General features: G+C 35.8%; 3 protein-coding genes across 15 annotated transcripts; 1 reads left to right on the top strand and 2 right to left on the bottom strand.

The window, feature by feature from the left end:
* The first annotated feature begins 121 nt into the window (after window positions 1-121).
* On the top strand, window positions 122-2,707 carry LOC141912176 (uncharacterized). The gene is made up of 6 exons (XM_074803392.1): window positions 122-434; window positions 661-769; window positions 856-900; window positions 990-1,064; window positions 1,150-1,411; window positions 1,498-2,707. The coding sequence occupies exons 1-6, from the start codon at window positions 163-165 to the stop codon at window positions 2,502-2,504; spliced, it is 1,770 nt and encodes a 589-aa protein (XP_074659493.1). The 5' UTR covers window positions 122-162; the 3' UTR covers window positions 2,505-2,707.
* A 178-nt stretch (window positions 2,708-2,885) lies between these two features.
* Window positions 2,886-4,872, bottom strand: LOC141910039 (kelch-like protein 24a). Of its 2 annotated transcripts, none has more exons than XM_074800732.1 (2): window positions 4,779-4,872; window positions 2,886-4,495 (listed from the first exon to the last, which is right to left on the bottom strand). In XM_074800732.1, the coding sequence occupies exon 2, from the start codon at window positions 4,476-4,478 to the stop codon at window positions 3,354-3,356; it is 1,125 nt and encodes a 374-aa protein (XP_074656833.1). In that variant the 5' UTR covers window positions 4,479-4,495; window positions 4,779-4,872; the 3' UTR covers window positions 2,886-3,353. The 2 variants fall into 2 exon arrangements, with proteins under 2 accessions (XP_074656833.1, XP_074656842.1); XM_074800741.1 differs by lacking the exon at window positions 4,779-4,872 and adding an exon at window positions 4,584-4,718.
* Window positions 4,873-6,772: 1,900 nt separating this feature from the next.
* Window positions 6,773-23,797, bottom strand: LOC141911467 (intersectin-1-like). 12 transcript variants are annotated; one of them, XM_074802465.1, is made up of 46 exons: window positions 23,689-23,797; window positions 23,350-23,426; window positions 23,144-23,233; window positions 23,005-23,068; window positions 22,681-22,886; window positions 22,381-22,473; window positions 22,253-22,292; window positions 22,056-22,159; window positions 21,913-21,976; window positions 21,628-21,827; window positions 21,463-21,540; window positions 21,227-21,377; window positions 21,034-21,145; window positions 20,808-20,957; window positions 20,446-20,674; window positions 20,227-20,366; window positions 19,962-20,080; window positions 19,594-19,868; window positions 19,168-19,409; window positions 18,842-19,026; window positions 18,535-18,679; window positions 18,311-18,457; window positions 18,163-18,221; window positions 17,978-18,075; window positions 17,720-17,889; window positions 17,432-17,497; window positions 16,658-16,741; window positions 16,115-16,142; window positions 15,875-15,996; window positions 15,670-15,789; window positions 15,427-15,490; window positions 15,043-15,240; window positions 12,048-12,169; window positions 11,851-11,957; window positions 11,680-11,755; window positions 11,418-11,525; window positions 11,232-11,330; window positions 10,970-11,137; window positions 10,824-10,895; window positions 10,603-10,743; window positions 10,387-10,523; window positions 10,163-10,245; window positions 9,943-9,996; window positions 8,531-8,614; window positions 7,902-8,075; window positions 6,773-7,770 (listed from the first exon to the last, which is right to left on the bottom strand). In XM_074802465.1, exons 2-46 carry the CDS (start codon window positions 23,360-23,362, stop codon window positions 7,619-7,621), a joined length of 5,433 nt encoding a protein of 1,810 aa, XP_074658566.1. In that variant the 5' UTR covers window positions 23,363-23,426; window positions 23,689-23,797; the 3' UTR covers window positions 6,773-7,618. The 12 variants fall into 12 exon arrangements, 10 of the variants coding, with proteins under 10 accessions (XP_074658566.1, XP_074658564.1, XP_074658565.1 ...); XM_074802463.1 differs by lacking the exon at window positions 9,943-9,996 and adding an exon at window positions 9,129-9,206; XM_074802464.1 differs by lacking the exon at window positions 9,943-9,996 and adding an exon at window positions 9,129-9,206 and having other exon boundaries at window positions 23,677-23,778.
* Between the last annotated feature and the right edge of the window lie 42 nt (window positions 23,798-23,839).

Raw genomic sequence — 23,839 nt, 5'->3', positions numbered from 1 at the left:
ATGTTTAGAAGGTTGTCTTTTGTTATTCTCTATAAACCGTTGTTATTACTACCCGTTAATATTTCATGTAACATGGATATTAATCGGAGCGTTCCCTAATTTAAATCTCAGCGCTCTGTCATTGCGTAATGACTACTGTCAATTAACATTGTCACTTCGATAATGGATTATTCTGATGATTTGGCTCTTGCTAAGCTGCTTCAAGAAGAGTATGATAATGAAGTTGAAGCGGATGACAGTAGTAGAGCTGCGTGTTTGGCAATTCAATCGCCACCCTCTTCAAAAAAGTTAAATCCCAAATCAATAGTCGACCCCGCTTGGGAAATGTTGGATCCAAGTCCTGACATAAGGACTTTATTTTTGGAGTTCAATGAGGCATTTTTCTGGGGGATGCTTTCATCTATTGAAGTGCGTTGGAGTCCAAGAATGACTTTGTATGTATTCAATCCTGAATGTTAACCTTTCTTTTTCAGTGCTGCCGCACAATGTTGTTTGGAAATAATGGCTAGATAGATACTAATAAAATACTTACTATATATATATATATATATATAGATACTATATTAGATTACAGCCTCTACCTTATCTAGCTTTTCAAGATTATGATATCTGTTTTGAGAGTAATGCTTTCCAATAATGGGGGTCAATTTTCTGTTTTAGATGTGCTGGTCTCTGCGTTTATGAAGGTCGAGGTGGAATGTGTTCTGTCAGACTCAGTCAACCATTACTTAAGCTACGTCCACGAAAAGATTTAGTCGAAACTTTACTAGTAAGCTCATCGATAGAATCCTTTTGTTAAAGCGGTAACACATAATGTAAGATATATGAATTATTTATTGGATTCTTCTTCCACAGCATGAGATGATCCATGCTTATCTCTTCATCACGGATAATAATAAAGTACGTATAGGCCTACCAGAATTATTGAAAATAAGAATTTCTTACCATTTGAAAATGATTTCATTTCTAACCCAAATACACGGTTTCAGGATCATGATGGGCATGGCCCAGAATTTCAAAAGCATATGAACCGCCTTAATACCGAAACAGGAACAAGCATTTCAGTAAGTAAATTCTAATGTGAAATAGTAGCATTTCTGATTCTTTTAAGGCTAAACTAATGTTGATATGGAACTATTTTTTTAACAGATCTATCATAGTTTTCACGATGAAGTGAATGAATATCGTAAGCACTGGTGGAAATGCAATGGTCCTTGTCAAAAGAAGCCACCTTATTTTGGATTTGTGAAACGCGCTATGAATCGTGCCCCCTCTCCTCGGGACCCTTGGTGGGCGAGCCATCAACAAACCTGTGGTGGTACATATGCAAAAGTTAAAGAACCAGAAGACTATGGAAAGAAGAAAAAGAAAGGTGATACCAGTAAAAAGAAAGCTGAAAGCTCACAAACAGGTTATCTTTTAAATGGATATGGAATTTTGTTTTAATATGATTCATTAATGGGCAAAATTGTTTAAAAATATGTCTACCCATTTCAGGTAAAAATTTGGACATTCGAAATCAATTGGAAAAAGGAAATAAATTAGGATCGACTACCAGTAGTAGTACTTCATCAACTGGAAAAATCAATTCCAATAACTCAAGGAAAGATATCAGTGAAATGGAATCTCAAAATGTGAACAATATTTCTGGAATTGAGAAAGTTACAAAACGAGGCGACAAGGGTTTATCGCGTAGTGTGACACATGACAATCCCAAAAAACCAAATAACTCTACTCAAATTAGTTTGGACGATGCGTGGAGTACAAATCAGAAACCCAATTCAAAGAGATTACCAGCTGAAAGCTCAAGTGGAACACCGAAAGCCAATGTCCATGGATTTAAATCTACAGCCAATGGAGGGGTATCTTATGGAGGAAAGGTTCAAGTAAAGGCTAAAGATTTTGCAAGTTCAACAAACTCTCAACGTGGTGCAGATGTGCACGGATTTAAAGTTGGTAGCAGCGGTGGCGTTTCTTATGAAAATAGTTCAAATGGAAATAACTCCGACAATGTTGTTACACAAACGCCTGTACAAGTTTTTTCTGGGGGCGGGAAAAAGCTTGGTGCGACGCAGGGTAATATATCCATGGATGAACGTAAATCTTTGTTCCTCAAGAATTTAGAGTCAAAATGTAGTCTTCCCGATTTGATAAGTAAACCTGCGATTAACGTTAAAAAGTCTGAAAAAATTGGTTCCTCTCAGCAAATATTTGGAACAAACATCGTTGAAAAACGTTCTGTTGACAATGATGATGATGAAAAACCTTCCACAAAAAAATTTAAATCTGATAATAAAAGTGATTCTGATAAATGTTCCAAATCTGACAGTCCATCTACCTCATCTATGAAACTGGAAAATACTGCTTCTGATGTTATTGATCTTACTGCTGCTTCAAATATATCTTGTCCCATTTGCCAGAAATCAATCGCAGAGGATATTATCAATAATCATCTTGATATTTGTTTAAATCAACAGTTTATCTCCTCGGAGGCTCTCTGGTAAATGCTTAGTCCTATTACTAGTTTCAGTATTAAGATGAATGATTTTCAGAATCAAGGCGTGTTGGGTTGTGTTCGTTTTCATTTGAGGTAATTGTAGAATGTGTGGAATAACTCTCTATTCAGGGTCAAACAGCATTTTAGCTATCAAACGGGTACCTGCTTTGTATAACTAATTCTGGAATGTTTCGCGATCGGTTAACCGAAATTGACTGGTCTAGTTTCTATTTCGAAAAATGTAATAAATAAAAGTTATATATAATTCATATGCGTCTTCTCATATGTCTTCTCAATCACTCTTCGTGGTCAGGAAAAATCTTAGCTTCATCGTCATCATGAGAAAAGAAATTCCAGTCAAACAAAAAGCCATTGAACAGATCTGATTTATTCAACTATTCTCGAGTAACTAAAAGGAAAGGTGAAAAAGCGTCTCACTGATAATAACTGTACATCCCTAGACCTGGTTTCATGGAAAGGCCTTTTGGTTTGGTTTAGACTGTTGCAAGCTTAAATATTCAGAGAGCCGAGATCTACAATAGACATAAAAATTCTCAGCTACTGGTACTTGTATTGATATGTTATGGTACAAGAACTATGAAACCTGGAGAAAATGATTTCCAAAGGAACCTGTCGAAAGGGTTAGTATTCAGTTCTGCAAAAGATTAAATCAGTCTAGAGCTAAACCCATCAATAAATGCCCATAAATAGAAGAAATGCTTCCAATAAATATAAGAAACCGAAAAAGTTGTAAAAGTATCTTAACTTTTTTTCATCTGAACACTTAATAGATATTGGAGACTAAATTACAATAAATTAAATCTCTATTCCATCTAAGGTAGGTACGGTTAGGGGTTCAACTCTTCAGTTTTCTCTTGGTAAACTGACATCCGGACCAGTTTTCACTGGCAGCAGCACGCGGACAATCTTTGAACAATTTATACCGAATAGCCTCGTGAACAAGCTTAATCGCATCCGGGCATTCGTTCAAAATCTTGTCTGCTTCGACTTCGTAAAGTTCCTCCGCATTCATTAATGGAAATCGAACGCGCGTATAAACTTCTTTAAGCGTGTTCGATTCTTGTCGCGATACGTCAAACACCAGCCATGATTTTACGGCTTTATATATGTTATATTCAGAACAGTAAAAATGATTGTCATCGAGAAGTGTTTTGAGCAGCTGTGCATCCAACAAATTCCACATTTTAGTATCTCCGTCATTGACTTGTTTCGCCAAACGAGCTTCCAGGTTGTACAAGGCGGCGTCGTAGATTTTCTCGTTGTGCGTGAACTGTAACATTTTCATGACCATCGCAATCGGGAAGATTTCGCACGGGATCAAACATTTGAACGACTGCTGCTGTTGAATTTTCAGCAGTTTTTCGATACTTTCTGAATCGTCGCAATCGGACGAGTCGCTTTCGCTGTCACCGGAACTTAACAAGCCGAAACTGAGAACACGCTTTTTTGTGGACGAAGCATTTGACGTTTCGCCGACTAACGACATGTCTTTATCTTTATTCATACAAGAACGAACGGCCAAACCCTTCTCGATATGCAAAACGCATTCGTCGACTAAACCCTTAACGTTATACTTGTCCGCTAACAGAAACAACGGGAATACGTAGTCTTTGTTGATGAGGATTTTACCGCTGTAGAAGTACTTAAGAAATTTATCGAAAACACGCGAGCAATCTTCATTTTCTTGTAGTTCCATAACCGACTGTTTGCACCAATCAGAATGCACCATTCGAGCGAAAACGTCACTCGCCGCAGCAATAATGATTTTATGCGCAAAAAATTCTTGTTCTCCGACTTTCAGCGTGATATCGCTTAAATTTGGATTGTTGTATAGGGCGGCACTCGGTGGATCGGCCACGTGTAAATAATATTTTGATTCTTTTGTTTTGTAATCGATCAACGTTACTACAGGATTCTTCTGGTCGCTGAGCAAATGATGCTTGAATCTTTTTGGGGGCATCTTTTTCTTTCACACTTCTGCAATAAATAATTCATCTGATCAATAATAAATAAGACATCTCAATTATTAGAAGAGAATAGAAATCTCCACAAAATGCAGTCTTACTCTTGTAGTAACTAGTAGGTTAAAAAAGTATAAACGGCTGATTCTGCCTGGCGGAAAACGCCGAAATTGGCAGAATAAGCCGTTTTTGGAAAGTATTCCTGACTGTTAGTGTTGATGATTTTTAGCAGCAAATTGAGATCTAAGTAAGTTAACGGAATGAATTATCGGACAGTGAGTAAATCGGATCAAACTTACTCTGGTAATTTGAATTTGGAAGTAAAAAACAAACAATGTCCAAAAATCGAAAAAAAATAATCAAACACTTCCGTGTTTAACAACAAGGGGTCTTATGGATTATTCACATAGCTCAGAAATCGTTTATTGGACGTCATTTCAATTGCTCGCGTGCCACAGAAAGAATAGCAACCTATGCCAGATTGTGACTGTTACGTGCTGCCACTATTGATTGCATTGCAATATCGATGGCGAATATGCGAACTAACTATTGCGATCAGCTCACCGCCGGAGCCTAAATTTGTTATAGTTATAACTTGGCCTAATCGCTGGTAAGCCTTTTTATAATCCCGGATGGGGGCTTCAACGCCGGACCGTCCGGATCCCCTCTAAATTTATTGGTATCGTAAAATCCCTAGGCTAGCGAAAATAAGGGTGCATGCTCCCCCAAAGGCGTTCCAGGAGAAATTCCTGTAATTGATGACTGAATTCCTCACTTTCAGTGTTTGCCGGTATCGGAGTGTTTGGCGGCGTCCGGGTCTAAGTCACCGCTCCGTTTAAAAGGTTTATTTAATTCTGTGTTTATTATATGACTGTAACCCTCTAAATCGAACTCGGTGTGTATGATGTAGCATTTGTGATGTTAAAAGCTAGTATGGTAATTTTATTTTTTGGATAATATAAGTCATTATAAGGCTCAAAATGATACCTTGTTTTTCCGGCCTGATCGGCCAACTGTCATTTTGTAAATCACAAATAGATTTGTAGCCTAATCAGTTAATAACTGCCGAATCTGTAATGGTTATAGCTTGATCATGATTTTAAAGTAATACCTTGGTATAGATAGGTGGCCGGCCGGGTCAAATTTTAAGAGTAAAAATGTAAATCAGATTGATTCATTAAATCTTTCCAGAGTAATTGGCCAGGTTTATCTCTGGTTTTAGTGCAGGGAGCCATAGATTAGAGTCCATGGTTGTGGGCCATAGACGTTTCTGTTTTAGAGTCTATGGTTGGACCATGGATGTAAGTTTATAGTTAGGCATCCATGGTTGGACTGTTTTTGATGCAACTATTCCCGCACACCGTTCGGAAGATTGTAACAAAGTTAAAGTATCCATAATATATATTGTATGATGAAATGATAAATAAATTGTATCACACGATTTAAATGTTGAAAGATGAAAAGAATAGAATTATCAAACGATTCATGAGAACTTATCAGGTATCAATCTCCTGTGCCCGCTGCTGTCCCTTTATCACACATAATACTTTATTGCTATTTTGCAATATTGCGTCCGTCCAGACTTCCACCCAATGCGAAATTGATTTTAATTCCAATAAATATAAACATGGTGGATCGGGGTCCGAGGGTTCTGGCCTACGCGTCGAGCTTTGTCTGTGCCCCTTGGATATGCCCCTAAATTCATGGATTTGACTCGTAAATGCCCTCGTTTGGCATGATTTGGTGTAGTGTGCTCCTGAAAACCACGTTTGATGTTTAGATCCCTTTTTTGCTGTGATTTGGCAAAGTGCCATCCACAATAATAGCGAGTGCCCTTATATACGGTAATTCGGAACCCGGCGAGATGGCCCTGGATACGCCCCTGATAAACATTGGAAGTAATCTGTCAAAAGAATTTCAAATGACCATAAAGTCGTTACCACTATGGTAAATATCTGCGAAAAGGCGATTACAGGCTGGAGATTTCCATGCTTGCCACAGCTCCAGTAGTTCACCAAGAACCTTACGTACCGCAGTGGGGCTAAAGATCGTAGCTCAACGGAATCGATGGGAAGAACCACTTGATCCAGGACGAGTCGAAACAGTCTATCTAAAATCTGTTTATTGTGATGATTTCGAGGTATTTACGTAGGTTCCGCTAAAATGAATCCCGGGTTAGGGTACGATTTAGTTGTACGATTTCATCGTTGCCCAACACTGCATTGAATTTGAAAACACTTGGGAATTAATCAAAATCATTTTGTCAACTAACGAAACAAATTAAATGCTTTCAGGCTAATCTTTATTCATACAGTATTGATATAATGATTCTTACGTACGCAATGATTTCACAGAAATATGATTTTTGAGATTCAGTGAAATAAATCTATCTGTTCATTAAGTTGTGACCTTGTTAATTGTTAATATTCTAGGCATTTTTTTCATTTATGTTGATCTATATCTAGTATGTATAATTAGAAAACGGTTACTGTATTTGTAAACTGTATCTGGAATGTTCAATATTAAACTTAATACCAAAAATACATAAAGAGGATTATATAAATATGCATTTTTGTTAATACCTATATTCAACAGCCTGATGAGACAGGAATCTTCGCTGTACAGTGTACATATGTGAAAAACAATCATCTCGAAATAAACAAAGAAATTACCAATGATGTGCATCATATGTGTCCGTGTTCTTATTGACTACAGTTTCTCCCTCGAGTTAATGGGATTACATAAGAATTATACATTCTAGAAACAAAAATAACGAAATGGTTTTGATCTTGACATGGCACACATGCATTCATCAAGAAGGCATACTGGTTGAAGTTAACCTCAGTATAGAGCCCTGATAGATTGAATCAAGAGATTCCTTGAATAAGAATAAGCGAATAGATTTCCTCATGAAGGCAAAACCAGTCATATGTTCCATTTAACAAGTGCAGGGAGTATTACCCATACATAACATTCATTTTTACATGATAATTACATTGTATTTACATTATGGCGAGAATTTTCCATGTTTGTAGTTTCTACATACACTTAAACTATGACACATTTTGTTTGAAACATTTTTCTAAAAGTGAATAAAGGAACCATTTGAGCTCCAGCTGGAAGTGTGGGCAATACAGGTCTATTTATTGCCATACAACTGTAGGTCTAATTTGACTATAACTTCTCCTGATTCCACTTCTAATAGCTGCATGCGCTTCGTGATTGGACCTCTTTTTGCCCTCGTTTCAGAAAGAATGTCGTGAACACGAATTTCAGTTCTACCCAAGAAATCTGAAAAATACACGCATTATTGGTAGAAGTGCACTTTGTTATTTCATCAATAATTGAGAGTTGAGTAAGGACAATGTATGGTATCCTTTAATTCATATTTTCAAAATTATTTTTAATTCATATTTTCATACCATTTGGTGTAAACAAATCTCTATCATACACAGTTATACATAATACATCCTGCTGCACATCCTTTATTGTAAACTGCATCGACGAATTCCATTTCGGATTCAAAGTACCAATAAGCACCTTTGTTTTGTGTTCTTGAGAGCCCATGCTCACCTCGCAATATGGATCACTTTTTCCTACAACATCATATTCATTTGTAAATATGTGTGGATACAGTAGATTCAGCAAAATTAGCTTAGCATCATTTCATATTTACAGTACCATAATAGATAAGAAGGAATTGGAGAGTAGATAATCATGCTTATTATTTAGTAGAGTAGGATTGAAATGAAGTGAATAAGAAATAGGACAGTGTTTTTATAAGCAGGTAGGTTATTTCAAGTACCATGTAATTACAAGAAGGGTCTGACTGGTACATTCACATGTACCTGAATTTTGTAAATTTTGATTTTGGAAATACTTGTAATAGCGCATAAAATACATAAACAGTAGACAAGGGGGGGGGGGCTATTTTACAAGATACAATAATGTTTATGTATTCTGTAATCAAAATTAAACGTATCAACGTATATGTATATCTTCTGTACTTAATACATATGACAGCATGCTGAGTATTGGAAACCGACCATACCAGATACATCAGACAGGCTAGGGACAAGATCTACTCCCTCCAAAACCACCACAAGAAGTCGGCCCACCGCTGGTATGCTGCGTACTATGCATCATAGAAGACAGAGAGAAGGATGTGATTAGTGATCAATGGTTGATGATAAAAACATGCAGTGATGATTTTTTAGATCTACTTCAACAGTGGTTTGGTGTAGATTTGATGTGTGACAATTAGAAACATGTGCGGTCTAATGGAATGACATGTGAGGTTGATTAGTGGGCCACAATTGGTGTATTTGCCAATATCAGTGGGCAAGTTCCTGTTGGATTTACACCATTATCTATCCATCCTTTTCATATTAATATATTGAAATCAATCAAGTATGGGATCGTCTATGAGTTAGGTGATAAAATGTGCATCAAGTAGGAATAACAAAAGAACATTTTGGTATGAAACTAGCAAAGAAGTTTGTTATATGCGTAAATGTAAATTTATACTTGTTAATATAGGATGTTTAGACAACTAAATGATTGTGATGATTAGAAACTTCTGTAGAGTGATTTGTGATCAGTGAAAATACCAATAATAAACACCGCCTGTATAATAAACATAGCCTTACCATATACATCGCTAGCTATTAGATTTTGCCCTTCAAGAACAATGACTAGAAGTCGCCCAACACCTTTCACTGCAGACACTAAACACAAAGTTACACAAAATATAGAAAAATCTTGGCCTTTCCTTCAGTTATCACCTGGTGCCAAAGGCAGAATAGTAAAAGGTAGGCTAGGAATGGATTATATTTTGAAAAAAAAGTTTTAAGATATCCCATACCAATATCATCAAAAATTCATTATAAACTTATTATAGACTTATAAATCATTGATATAATGAATATCAATTAAGAACCACCAGATGAAATAAGAGATATTTGCAAACAATAAGTGAGATTTTCAAAATATATTCCATGAGAAACAGGACATTCATGGTGTAGCATTGAAAAAAACATGCACCATTAAGCACCTGACAAGTTATTTTTGAGATAACTACAACCATCTGTACATAATGTATCTCCTTACCCTTACAACCAATAATAAGGTTGTTCCCTTCAACAATGACTATCATCAGACGACCATCCCCTGCACAACTCCTTACTGTATATTATATACAATATTTTAAGTTCACATTGTTATTTCTCGCCATACATTTCTTTTATCAGAACTCTTTAAAGCAAAACTGGACAAGGTTCTGACATGAAGCTCAACATGCAGCAAGTAGTTATGTAGATACACACATGCAGAAAAATTGAAGACTTTAACAAACTCTAGCAACAAAACAGGAACAAAGAAAAAAAAATTATATGAGGATATCTGCTAGGTTATCGATCATGTTTAATTAGATATTTCTAGATTATGAAGGGCAGGTTTACTTACATAGACGATACACTGATTTTGGGTCATGTACACATAATGTACATGTGCACATAACTTATATATATATATATAATGTATGATATAAACTACCTCCATTTATCAAACTATAGAAATTATAAATGCATGTATAATGAAAATGTGTTTACACTAAGGAATATTCTGCATGGATTTGTATTCGAGACATTTAGTTTCTAGTAGAATGATAAATTAAAATACTTACAAGAATGAGCCCTTTCTCTTCGTTTTCTTTCTGTATTCAGATAATCTTTCGAAGCTTCCTCAATTCTTTTCACCCAATTGTTACTGCAATGTGATAAAATACATACGTGCATACATATATACATACCGGTACATACATACACACACACATTGGGTCATGTAGTTTCCTTTTCTGTAATGTTCATGGAATTGAACTTTTGTGAATGCTGCAATAATGATACTTACCAATCACTACTGGAGATGGCTTTCATATTGTAAACTCGATCAATATGTGAAACTTGAAACTGATCATTGCACTTATTATTGTCGGATTCTTGATCTACACTCAACATTTTTACCATAATTTCATTCAAGAAAATTGGCTGCAAAAACAATCATACATGTTCCGAATAGTGGACAGCTTCATACAGGTTTGTATTTGGGGTAAAATTGGTGACTTACATTTTTATACATTTTGAAGATAACACGACATTCAGGATCGAAATTGAACCGGTAATTCATACTATGCAATGGTTTTGATGGAAATGTCAATAACAAGAAATCATTGAACAGAAATGCTACCAATTCTTTTCCACTCTTTGTCTGCAATAAGAAAAATCAATGATCGAAATACATGTATACTTCATCAAGCTTTTTCATGCAACATAATTAGCATTACTCACTTTAAACAAAGTGCCAATATGAAGAAACTTCCTTGGTCCAAGACAATTTGTGACAGAGTTAAATGTTAGTTTCTGAAAACCAAAGAGTGCTTTAAGATATATGAAATTTCAATACACAATTATTAGAATTTCAAATTGTCACTAACCTCGGAAAGGCCTTCACATATAACATGTGTCTGTATCCATTCCAATTTATCAGAATGTTCTTGCTCGCGCACTCCTTCATTGACTTGATTACAAAGTTCTTCCGCTCTGGCAAGGGCATCGACAAGATTCTGATGATCAGGGTGATTATCTGGAGTATACTCTAAAATCTAGAAAAAAAGGAAATTATAGAACTTCAGTAGTACAGAGTAAAGGCAATACTAGAAATATGATATATATATAGATCGTGTCAGATTTTATTACCTTTGAGATCATTAAAGGATATTTTGTTATTCGTTGCATTGGTTTCAGAAGGAAACTGCTCAGTGGCATGCCTTTGGTTCTTGAATCCTGAGCACATCTCTGTAGATAAATGTACATACCAGTATGTATGTTGATGCATTCTCTCATTTGAACTTTCTCTACACTTTCGTAGAAACTGTACTTTACCTTTGCTAATTCTTTAAATTCAGATCCTTCATCTGTTTTATGCTGTATAAGTTTGCCAGCTTTTAGCTGACAACTACAGAATCTAATGTATGCAGTCAAGTGGGGAAGCTGAAAAATAGTGAAAAATTATCAGATTATTTAGGATGATGTTATATGACAGAAGAAAATTTTGGCTTGTTGGCATAAAGCATCCTCTTTTTCAACTTTTCTGGGCTAAATCAGAAATTGCAGTTTATCAGATTGATTATTACTTGAAACTCACATTCTCAACCAGTATATCACCAATAATAGGGATAATTTGACCTTCACCGCTCATCTTTTTCCTAACACGCAATGCTCTGCAAGAAATACATCATTTATGTCATTTCTATGTACATCAGTATTGTTTTTAAGTACATGGTATGATCTATTTGTTTAAAAATAATCAACTTACTTCAACAGTTTTGTATTGCAGACAATAAGTTCTTCCCAATTTACAAAGATCTGTTGCAGTTCCTCTTGAGATAATACCTTACTCTCCAACATTGGTTGATGAAATATCTGTCAGAAATAAAAAGAATGTAGATCCAGGCCTTAAGGAGCACTGACGAAAAAATACACCCAAATTTCTGAATATTTGTCGTTGCTTACTTCCATTACTATTGACATGTCAGACATGTATGTTTCCTCAGTATTTATCAATTCATGGATGTAGTTTTGCCTTTTACGCTCTTCTGGAGAGGTCATCGCGAAAACAGTTGGATCCGTAGCCCCTGTAATTCATTAAGATACTTTCACTACATACTATGGGTTTTCAATCATACAGGTAATTTACATGCTGCCATGTGACCATCTTTAAAATGTGGATCCAGATCTTGAAAAGGTGCTTTTGCTACTTTCTTCCTAAGAGACACTGGTGTTCCATTTACCAAGTAATAAGATAGATGTTACCTAATTACCGGTAGTAGTCATTCTAAGTGTGCCTATCTGTCTAGTGAAAATACCTCCATTATAGAAATTCAGTCATCAGGCATACATTTTTTCAGAGTAACAGAGACTAATGCATGCAATTGTAGTTACGGAAGGTTTAAAGACCTGATAGTATCTTTTCTACATTGATCTGTTTTATTCACTTCTTTGGTTGGTCATCAAATGAATAAACTAATCATAGATTTTGTAGAGCCAAAACCTTGGAAATGAATTTCTACATGTTCTATGTACCGGTAGTGAATATACCCAGCTCAATATCTGTGCCCGTCGAACTGCTATCATCACTGCTGCATTCCTCTTCAATAAGTCGTTCATCTAATGATCAAGACAGCAAAACCATTTCACAACAACTTTTACCAGCCAGTCTTACATTAATCATTTAATTTGTCTAGCTAGTTATTAGATTTCCATTACTTGTGGTGGTGACTACCAATCTCCCTCACTTCTTCATGGGCACAAAATATCTGGGTAACTAATTCGTATTTCTTTTATAATACTTTTATTTTTCATTTATTTTACTACCACAATCATATATAACATCGAGTACATGTACAAATGCCAGTGTTCAAAGTTACAAATGAGGAATGCATTTAACTGAATAATGAATCACTATTGCTAATACATGTATGTATATTCCTTTGAAATGCAAATACGTTGAAGCTGTACTCTGAATACAGAAAAAGTTAGCTATGAGCATCATCATCAGTAAATGGGCGACAGTATGAATTGAGGAATCAATACACATTTGTGATTTCTAATCTCAACGGAAATCCAAATATCTTCGAAACTTTTACCGTTCATGTATCGTCACTTAGCGCAAGTTGAGTTTTCATACCCACAACAGTGATAATATGGGGTTGAGAAGATTTTCCAATATAAGATGGTTCGAACGTCTCATATTATAGATACTTACATGCAACTTTCTATATTCTTGGATGATGCGAGGGGCTTTGAGTGAAATATACCTTTCCTTTACTGGGGACATTACAGTGCGATACCACTGTCTACTGAAACATACTGATTGGATTCAAGTGCAGCGGTAACATATTGTAAAACACTCATAAAACAATACAACAGACTATATATCGTAATATACACCATGTACTATGCACTCAATAACATGTACAGACATCTTCTATAACACAATATAACACATTAGACGCACTGCATAATATTATAGAATCTATTTCATCATATGCATAGGAAATTTCTTTTGAGTTGTAAGTTTTTTATACTACTAAGAACGTCCCTATATCAATGTATAGTCATGATTCACGCATACATATTCACTATTTTGTGATCCTATTATAACCAAGCTTACGCTATATGTTATCAAACTGATGGAACTATAGGTTTAGAAGCAACACGAGGAACATGTGTGAGGGGAACATTGAATGAATGCCATATCGTGGTGGGTCGAGTAGGTTAGAAAGGCGCAAGATAACAGCAGCTTATTTAATTATATTGATTGAGATATGATTGAAGCAGAGAAGACAAATATTGAGTGACCTGCGGAGCCTTCATCTCTGACCCACTACTGTAGACATGCGTACATCGATCCCTCTCAATCACATTCCTGCAATACAATCTTTTAATGGATCGATTTGGGCTTTTTAACAGTTTGAATGAAGCAATGTTCAATTCATGATTACTGTTAAATGCGATTACCAAGCAGGTAAATTGAATACTATATCAAATTAGTATAAATAATGTCGAAAAACATGCAGTTTGTTAGTTTAAAAAAATGAATTCAATGTATGTACTGAATCACAGAAATAAAGAGAAAAAGCCCAAATACTGATCGATTCTGATAAATTTGAAAATCTTCTTAAAAACCATATTTGCTCAGAAAGTAACGGAAATTGTGCGGTATCTAAAATTATGTGAAAAAAAATCATGCGTTGCACAAAGATAATTACAAATGAGTTGAAATGAAATCAGCTGTGTTATAAAAACAATGCTTCCTCGAAGACAGAAAAAGCATTTCTTACTCCGTGTCTACACTGTTCTAACGCAGGCTGAAATACTTAACTATATTCACTGCCAAGAGGTAGTTTAATTATATGCAGACAGCCATTTTAATACATGAGTAGATATTGCCTAATAATAACAGTAACATGAATTATGCGAGAAGTTACGTATATACACAATCCAAATCAACAAGATGAGTATATGTGATACTGAGAAAAGTGTTGTAAGTCACAAATCTAATATGCAGAGGTTGAAACCGTACTGGCAGAATTTGCGGTAATAACATTTGTGATAATAGTGAAGTGGTGAAGTTCAGATGAAGAGTGAAGTAATGACAAGCTCAATGTTGACAACATTTCATGGATATTTTGCATCATCTGAGCAAATATGGCTAAACGTAATTTTTGTAGCTTTTCTATCAAATTCAAAGTATCCCATAAGATGAAGAGTAGGCAGTCCTAATAAAGGGTCAGCTGAAGGTCTCCACGCGAATGAATGAATCCTAATAATAGATGAAATGAAAGAAAAAGATAAATATCAATGGTGAATTATCAGCGCAAATGTACATAATATGGCTTTCATGGTTTTTCAACCTTGTACCTATCAAGAACTACTTACTGGCTGTTGTTAGCAAACATATTGTTTGTGTATTTCATATTGAGGGATTTATTTAGGAACTACTCACATGTACTAGGTGGAGACATTGTAGCTTCGCTGAGTGGTTTCACATAGTTCGATGGAAACATTCCCGTTGTACCATTCACTTCACCTTTCCACCAGTCAGGATCCTCTTTGTCGAGTACACTGAGAACAGAGCCTTTTTGGAATGAAAGCTCATCATCATGTTGGGCAGAATATGAGTATAGAGCTACCACCTGTTCTTCTGCAAACATACAAAAAAGGATAACATTTTAATTTTGAGTGAGGCCTAAGGGGGCAATAGAACATTTTTGGAAGATTTGTATTGAGTTATATTCAAGCAATTCTATTGATATAAATAATATCCTGATGTCTTTGCCTCTTAAGCCAAAACTTGCCAAACATAATGGTAGGTGAAATTTACACTTACTACTTGAACTGGCGGCTGGTAGATCTGGGGGCTGAGTTTGTGGTGTTGAACTTCTCTGATCGTTCTAAAAGTACGGTAAGTAGAGTTTCAGTAGCGTACACCTAGCTAAGAAGCTTATAATAATATATAATAATAATCTTTATTGATAATCTTTCTTGTATTAATTATCTTTCTTGTAATTTATTGGTTGAAGAACACTGTGTGCCGAGTACAATCATTAAAAAATATAGGATAATCAATTACCATAGGGTTAGGAGTGCTTCTTTGTGAGGAATTATCTGGGGTAGATCTGGCACTGGAAGAACCGAGTAATTTCACATAATTCGCCGGAAACCATCCTATCCGTCTTTTCTGGCCTTTGGCCTAAAGGTAGACGATCATTTTCATGGCATTTGAAACAATATGATTCATGGTAAGGTTGCGATAAGTGCATGAAATTATAATGTACCTGTAATTCTCCTTCCCACCAACCACTGGGACTTTTTTTACGAACAGAAATAAGCTGACCGGGAGATAAAGATAACTGCTCGGGTCCGGTAGCATTATAGGCCGCTATCACAGATGCTATTTCTGAAATAATCAAAGGGTCAATGGAAAATACGCTACTCGGTATAAAGTAAATCTATTCATAAAATTCAAATAGATTTGATGGCAATTAAGTAGAATATGAAGTGGATGCAATACATACCAGGTTTTTTAGATAATTTTACACCAGGCTGAAGAATGAGGAGAAACATATATTAGTTCCATGTTGGCTACCTAGATCAACATTCACCTAACACATATTCATCAACATTAGCATCATATCCTGTGCCGAAAATATGTTGTATCATCAAATCTTACTATTATCTCAGATCTGACTAAAGATTGTAGAATAAGGTGGTACATTTTTGTAGTTGATAAACAGTGCAATAGGGCAAAGAAAGCAACAAGCTATCATGCACGGTAACTACGACTACACAGTGGTATTTTAAGAACTGAATATGTGCAAATAAGGATTGAAACCATTTCCTATTTTGTTACTTAAGTTAATGGTGCAAAATGAAACTTGTAGTATGTACTGTACATTCATAGTCGTTTATGATATGAGAAAGAAAATCTTGTAAAACGTTCACTGTTTATCTACAGTAGACTTAACATGTAGATGAACTTTAAAGTGTATTTGAAAATTAACTACTAGTTAAGACATAGTTGCTAGATGAATAAGATAATATATAAGTTATCATCATACTTGATCAAGTTGGTTATCCGTTGGCGGCGGTCCTTCCGGAAGTGGTAATGCTGCTGCTGCTATTGAAGTTTCTGTGGGTTTATTCTGACAGCGAGTGCGTATTTTGTTAGCAAGCAAATATGGTACGTACAAGTCACGGTTTGGTTAGCGAAGATGAGGCCAAGAAAACATCATGCAGAAGACAAACATGCGTTAGTTGAATAGTTAAGATCAAGTGACCACTTCCATAAAATGATTTGGTTTCTCTATAAGCCATGAATCAGTTTAAACATGAAACTGAGTCCAGGTTTTATAAGGATGGATTTCCTTGAACAAATTATGTTCTGGGTCAACATGGTTGGAAAGCAAATTTCAGTTTAGATTTTATGGGGCACAAATGAAGCCATAAATTACAGAGTTAAAAGAAAAAATTTCGAGTCGTCGAATGAGAGGAAGCATTTTGTATAGGTATATAATGTGCACATAGACAAAATGCCTAAGGTTGGTTTTCATGCACTGGATGATAGAAATTGCTTATGGAAAATGACTTGAAATTCCAAATATGGTATACATTACATCACACAATATTGGACTAAGAATATACAGATGTATAGGGCCTACCTGTGGTACTGTTAAATCGATTATGAAGGATCATTTTGAGTCTTAACACAGAATTAGGGGAGTTTAATATATTGCCTTGGAACAGAAATCATCCATCGTTACAAGCGCAACGATTTGGTGTTCGAAGAAAATGTTATCAGAATTTTAGTTTCGAAACCGATTGGATTTTTATACCTCTAATGGAAACAAAGTATCATCACCATCATATTCATCATATTGTAGACACTTCTTTAAATGTTCCTATTTCATTCAATAACAAGACGTACTAAGGAGCATTAATTTTTGTTTTCGGACATTGCCTTATCTATGCAAAGCGTTTAAAGGAGACATAACAATCCACTTAAACCCATAGTCCGACTTAAAATCGCTCTTTTGAAGGTAATGACTGATGCTTGAACAACAGAGAGCTGAACTACATATTTTAAAAGCCAAAGCTGATAATCTGAAATATGATCCATTTACCTGAACTTCCATTTTTTTAACATAATTCGCTGGGAATATTCCTGCTTTTTCATTGAGGATTCCGGTCCACCAATCACCGTCCATCTTTGTCACTTGTATAACGTCACCTTGGTTGAATACCAAATCACCAGACTCAGTTGAAGTATAGTTGTACATAGCCACGTAGTATTCTAAATATCAGATATAGTGAGAATATCTACATACAGGTACTTTTGGATATGAAATTGAGCTTAGTTACTGACTATAAGTTTGTCTTACCACCAGATTGCTGAATTGACTGTTCAGGGGATATCGGTGATGGATTTGAATTTATTGAGGCAGGCCTGTCGCTGTTCACAGGAGTATCGGACCTTGAGCTGAAATCAACAAACAATTACCATGAATCCAGGACAGAAATCAAAAACTAAACAACTGAAATTCTGAAAAATGATCCCGATACTAACTTAGATTGTTTTGGTGTAGAGCTCACAAGTTTTACATACGATTTTGGGAACCATCCAATCTGTAAAGATAGAATGAAACCATCTTATAATGGTTTACATCGAAGACATTCCAAAAAAACGCTAATATAGAAATAAACAATGACTGTACCTTTCCATTTAATTCACCAGACCACCACATGTCTTGTTGTTCTCTGACTAGAATAATATCGCCTTTGTTGAATGTTAAATGATTATCTTTCTTCGCACGCCATGGGTATAACGCCTGAGCCTGGAGACCATCAGGAGCTGTCTGACCCTGCAATTCATAACATTTTTATCATACATTATACAATACGGATAAACATCCTATGGTTGAGATGTTTTAAGACTAACCAGTCCAGGAGTAGGAGATGGAGCAGTATTGATGGCAGCTGGTATAACTGTGGTAAATGATGAAGACTCCGACTGACTAATGGTTAATGAGCCCGATGTCTCCAATTTAAGTTCATCAGTAGTTGATTCTGCAGTCGTAACATCCCTTAATATAAGAAAGAGACAATCAATTAATTGTTTTATAGAACATCACCATTGATCTATGTACAGCTAGCCCAGTAAATAAATCAAAAAACTTTACTACACCTTCGGTTATTACACCAGTGCACAGTTGCCTGAATTTCAGATAATTTATAGGATAGCTTACCCTAAACTAAAACTTGAATTATCAGTGGTAGTAGTATTATTAGATTCAGCAGCTGAACTGAATGTTATTGATACTGGTAAATCATCTGTAACACGCTCCACATACGCAGCAGGAAACCAGCCAGTTTTACCATTCAACTCTCCACCCATCCAACCAGGTTCGGCACCATTTTGGTCCTCGGATACCTAAAATGAAACAATCTTTATATTCAAAGGAGTCGAGGCTAAAGGGATTTCATTGATGCGAACCCTTGCACGAGATGCTATAATAGGAGAATAGTATTACCTGTACCTGTAGTATTTATGAAATGGGTTTAATCTACTTACCATAACTATATCACCGGGATTCAACGTTAATTCATCGTTGTGTCGACTTTCAAAAGGGAACAGAGTTCGGTACATGACGCGTTGAGTTGATTTTGATTCGGAAGTCGTTGTTATTGCTGTCGTTAATGCAGCGGTGTTTGCATTGAATGCATCGTTAGTGGCGAATACATCAGTTTTACCAAACGGATCATTACCATTTCCAAAAGCGTCAGTATTGCCGAATGAAAATGCTGTATCATCAGCTAAAATATGACAGCCAGATGAGGATAACAGGGTCCCTACAGATCAGGATTATAGGAGTTCAAACACCTCTAAAAGCATTTTCGGTTCAGAAGGAGTTTTTAAGGAATCATTCAAGTAGTCTCAGGGACTCTGATAAATTATACAATCAACTCAGGGACTAGACTCTGTGACACATTGTTTTACCTGCAGTATTAGCCGTTGATGCGTCGCCGAATGCCGAATCCCATATATCATTAGAAGCCGGTTTATTTTCGACTGTTTCGTTCTGACTGCTGAAAAATGCCCAACCATCTTGTGAATCCTGTTTATCGTTGAATGGATCAGCGTTTGTAGAAGCGGGAGCAGTTGCATTTGTGGAACTAAACACCGTGGAAGTTGTCGATGAGCCAAACATATCGGTTGTATTAAACGCATCTAACCAAGCTGGTTGTTCTTGCTGTTTTTTCTCTTCCTCCTCTCTGCATTAGACATATAGAACACGAGTTACTCCTGACTGGGAGACACTATTGAAGAATTCAAATCAGTAATCATGCTTATGCGTAACTACATACCTAATCTTTTGCTTTTCTTCTTCTTCTTTCTGTTGTTTGACAGCGAGTTTCTTATTTCTCAATTCAATCTGCAGCTTCTTTATATCATTTTCAATTTGATTGATATCATTTTTCATCGTCTGGAGAAAACAATATGTTGCATTTGTCTAATAAAATTCCGTCGCCAGAAATTTGCCAATATATAATATGCTGACTTAATAAAATCATATCAAAACACTACAATACAAGAATGCTCAACTAAACAAACTTAATAAAATCAACTCACATTGATTTCAGAGTTGTTGTTATCAATTTCAGCCAGTTTTGTAGCTGTTTCTTTCTGTAATTGTTCGAGTTGAACATTCAATCTCTGTATAGATAGCTGTTTATTTCCGTGACTGTGTAACACTGTCTTATACGTATCGGCTATTGAGAAACAGATAAGATTTAGCACATCAATATCAAGGGATTCCAGATTAAATTTTCAAAACTTTGTTTCACTTACTGATAGGGTTACTTTGGGTGCTGGTTTGAGCTTTCGTATTCAATTCTTCCATTTCTTTTTGATGTTCAAGCAGGATTTGATTATATTTCTGCATTTCACCTTGCAACTGTTCGATGCTGGTTAATTTAACGTCTCGTGATTGTCTCATGCGTTCGATGGCTGTCGTGATATCCGTCACACCATTTCTCGCTTGACCAATCATATCAGTCAAATCCTGTTTCTTCTTATCCTAAAATTAGAGAATTCCAAACATTTTTTCAATCCCTCATACTGGTTTAAAGCAATTATTGTATCTTAAAGATTTAATTAAAGCAAATGTGTAATTGATGAAATCAACCAAATAGACAGAAAGTCATCCTTACGAGAGTTTCTAATTCATGAGCCATATTACTGGTCATATTTTTCAGCGTTAAAACTTGTTCCTGTTCTCGATTTCGCTCAGCTTTCAACTGCTCCATTCTTTGACGCTCCCATTCCAACATACGCTGTCGTTCCATTTCTCTTCGGGCAGCCTGAAATAAACAGGAGTCTGTTAGTTCTATATCTTTATATAAACGACACCAATATTTCGGATAACGATTTATTTACCTCTCTCTGTTCTAAAGCCTTCCTTCTCTGTTCTTCCTTCTCTTTTTCTGCCTGTCTTTGTCGTTCTTGTAGTTTGTCGAGTTCCTGTTGCTTTTTCCGTTCTTGTTCTTGTCTGCCGAGAATGAAACCGATGTTTTATAAATGCAACTGCCAATTTCTTAACCAAATATCCAGCTTTTAGTATATTACACACCTGATCCTTTCCCTCTTTTCTTGTTCTGCTTTTTCAGCCGCAATTCTTGCATCTTCCTCTTTCTTCTGTTGTTCTCTTAATAATGCCCTCCTCTTCTCTAATTCAGCTTGCCCTTTTTCGAAATTCTCCTTTCTTTTATCCTCAAATGTAACTGAAAACCAGAATTTGACACAGGTAAAATAGATTGAGAATGCTCATAAATGTTGGAATCCATTTTCTTTCTTACATTTTCTTACCTGGTGATATTGCTTCAATTTCCATAACAGGACTTTGGCTGAAACCTCCAGGCATTATCACATCACTTTGTACAATCCCTACAGATTTCAAAAATGTAATGCATTCTCTCATATCATGTATGCAATTTCGGTTGAAAATATTCAATTGAGAAAACCTCTGTTTACCTTGGGATTGAACAGGTTGGGCGAGACTGCCTTGTGAGGTTATACTAGCTTTGCGGTCTCTTCTGTATGAAGGTGGCATCAGATCTGGTGGCAGTGTTTGAGGTAAAGGTTGACCAATTCTAACACAGTCGACTAAATGCATTGCTACACAGAACTCATCTTGAGTCAATTTGCCATCATTGTCTATATCGGACAGGTTCCTGCACAAAATACAACACATGTAAATCAGTAATTTTGAAGGTAGTTATGATGACACAAATAAAAAATTGAGCCATCTTCACATACCATATTTGTGCAAGTAATTGATGAGGCAGGCCAGTCTGCATTAGAATGTTTTTTGCTTCCAAACCTACAAAGAAATATACAAATACGGAGGTTTATATCTGCAAAAAATTCATTCCTAAGACCATAAATGGAAAACTACTCACCAAGTAGGTATCCTCTTCTTAGTCTATCATGACTATTGAATATTTGGTTGTATTTGAGTCTGTGTGGAATACCCCATTCTGCACTCACTGACCCTGACCTTCCTCTGAAAGAACATACCATTTAGAAGATGAAGTATTGCGGAATAGTAAGAGCCATTAACGGTGGACAATATGTATTAATTTTGATTTTTTCTCACCGAGTGACATCTTTAGGCGAAGCTACATTTATGCCAGAAGCTGAAAAAAAAAAATAACGCAAAGTTGAAACTTTTCCACTATAATATGTCCTGAGTATTGATTATTAAAACATGCTTATTGAACTTACTGTTAGAAGCTGAAGGAGCAGTTGATAATGCTACAGCTGCTGAATATGGAGGTGGAGAAACGCTGGGATAACCACCAGCTGTATTATAACTGGCTATATAGGCAAATCACCAATGCAAGTTGATTGCAAGGAAAGAAAGCAAAGGATTCTGTGAGTGTAATACATCATCAGGCATATGAATGTGGCAGTGAGTATCATAAATCTAATGTATATAATAATAATATATAGTATGCATGTACGCTTGAGTGCAAGCCATTATATCATTGAGCTTCAATATATGTATTCAGTATTGACTTTTACCTGGTGGTCCTTGCATCATAGATGCTGGTTGTGACATTGAGGAAAATCCCATGGCTGGAACATGTGATGGAGAGGGGTCCGCTACAACCCCTGCTGGCAGAGCTTTTGGCAAATCAAACCCCTGGAGTTTTTTCTGAATTAAAAACATCGCTATGGAAAACTCCTTGTTATCCATTCTTCCATCGGCATTCATATCAGCCAGGCCCCTGTTGAATAGAATAGATTTTTTGACAGTTCGTTTTTGTGACTAAGATGTTGAACGAAAATATTTGGTTGAGTTAATAAAATGAGTTAATAAAAATCCATGATTTACAATATACTTACCATATATGACCTAGCACTGGAGCAGGAAGCCCCGACTGCAGGAAGAATCCCTTGGCTTGTTCACCTACAACAGAACACAATATTGATAATAATGTTTTTTTTTCATGAACATAAATAAAAATAATTCAGTAAAACCTACCAGTTATAAAACCGTCGATAGGTTTCAATTTGAAAAATTGTGCATCGTGTTTAGCGCGATCTTCTATTGAGATTCTCCAAGATTCCACACCTTAAAATATAAATATCATTTCATGATTTTGTATCTGTTTCAAAATTTATGAATCAAGCATTAACAATGAATGCATCACAGGTCTGTTTAAATGGGACAGGAAACTGTAAGCTTACCCTGTAAATTCATTGCTAACGTTGTTGATTACAATACAAAATGTCAACCAATATTTGAATACAACGCGAAGCTTAAACTATAAAACAAAACACAATAAAATATTATCATGATTGTATATTCATATATTCAGTTTGATTTATTTCATTATGGTTCACAGGGAAATCAAATCACAATATACATGATATGTAGTGAACTTGCCCATTTCGATACTTAGCACGACATTATTTTATTTGTCATCGATAACAAATCGACGTCTAAGATATGGTTTCAACGAATAAATGATCCTCATCAGCGCTATTCCTACCGAAGAACATTACGTAACTTACAAATATACGTACTACGTTTGCACTTCGACATCACTAGACAGGAGATATGGGGTAGAAAACTACAGCTAAATATCCTCGAATTTTGACATTTCTCTCTTTTCGTTCACTTCCGGGTTCGGGCGTAGTAAGAAAGGTGAAGGTCATAGGATGAGTCCCGGTATAA

Source organism: Tubulanus polymorphus, chromosome 1, assembly GCF_964204645.1.
Source record: "Tubulanus polymorphus chromosome 1, tnTubPoly1.2, whole genome shotgun sequence".
NCBI classification, from domain to species: domain Eukaryota; kingdom Metazoa; phylum Nemertea; class Palaeonemertea; order Tubulaniformes; family Tubulanidae; genus Tubulanus; species Tubulanus polymorphus.
Note: the sequence above shows the minus strand (reverse complement) of the source record. Positions and strands in the feature narration are given on the sequence as shown.

What these genes read in the sequence shown, in the direction of transcription:
- LOC141911467 (XM_074802463.1), bottom strand. An exon ending in ATACTTTGTTTCCATTAGAG is followed by an intron (nt 16,742 to 17,431) that starts GTATAAAAATCC and finishes ACTCGCTGTCAG; the next exon opens with AATAAACCCACAGAAACTTC. An exon ending in TGCAATACAAAACTGTTGAA is followed by an intron (nt 11,756 to 11,850) that starts GTAAGTTGATTA and finishes TATTTCTTGCAG; the next exon opens with AGCATTGCGTGTTAGGAAAA.
- LOC141912176 (XM_074803392.1), top strand. Translation starts at nt 163, where the DNA reads ATGGATTATTCTGATGATTTGGCTCTTGCTAAGCTGCTTCAAGAAGAG. An exon ending in AAACAGGAACAAGCATTTCA is followed by an intron (nt 1,065 to 1,149) that starts GTAAGTAAATTC and finishes TTTTTTTAACAG; the next exon opens with ATCTATCATAGTTTTCACGA. An exon ending in AGCTGAAAGCTCACAAACAG is followed by an intron (nt 1,412 to 1,497) that starts GTTATCTTTTAA and finishes TACCCATTTCAG; the next exon opens with GTAAAAATTTGGACATTCGA.
- LOC141910039 (XM_074800732.1), bottom strand. Translation starts at nt 4,478, where the DNA reads ATGCCCCCAAAAAGATTCAAGCATCATTTGCTCAGCGACCAGAAGAAT.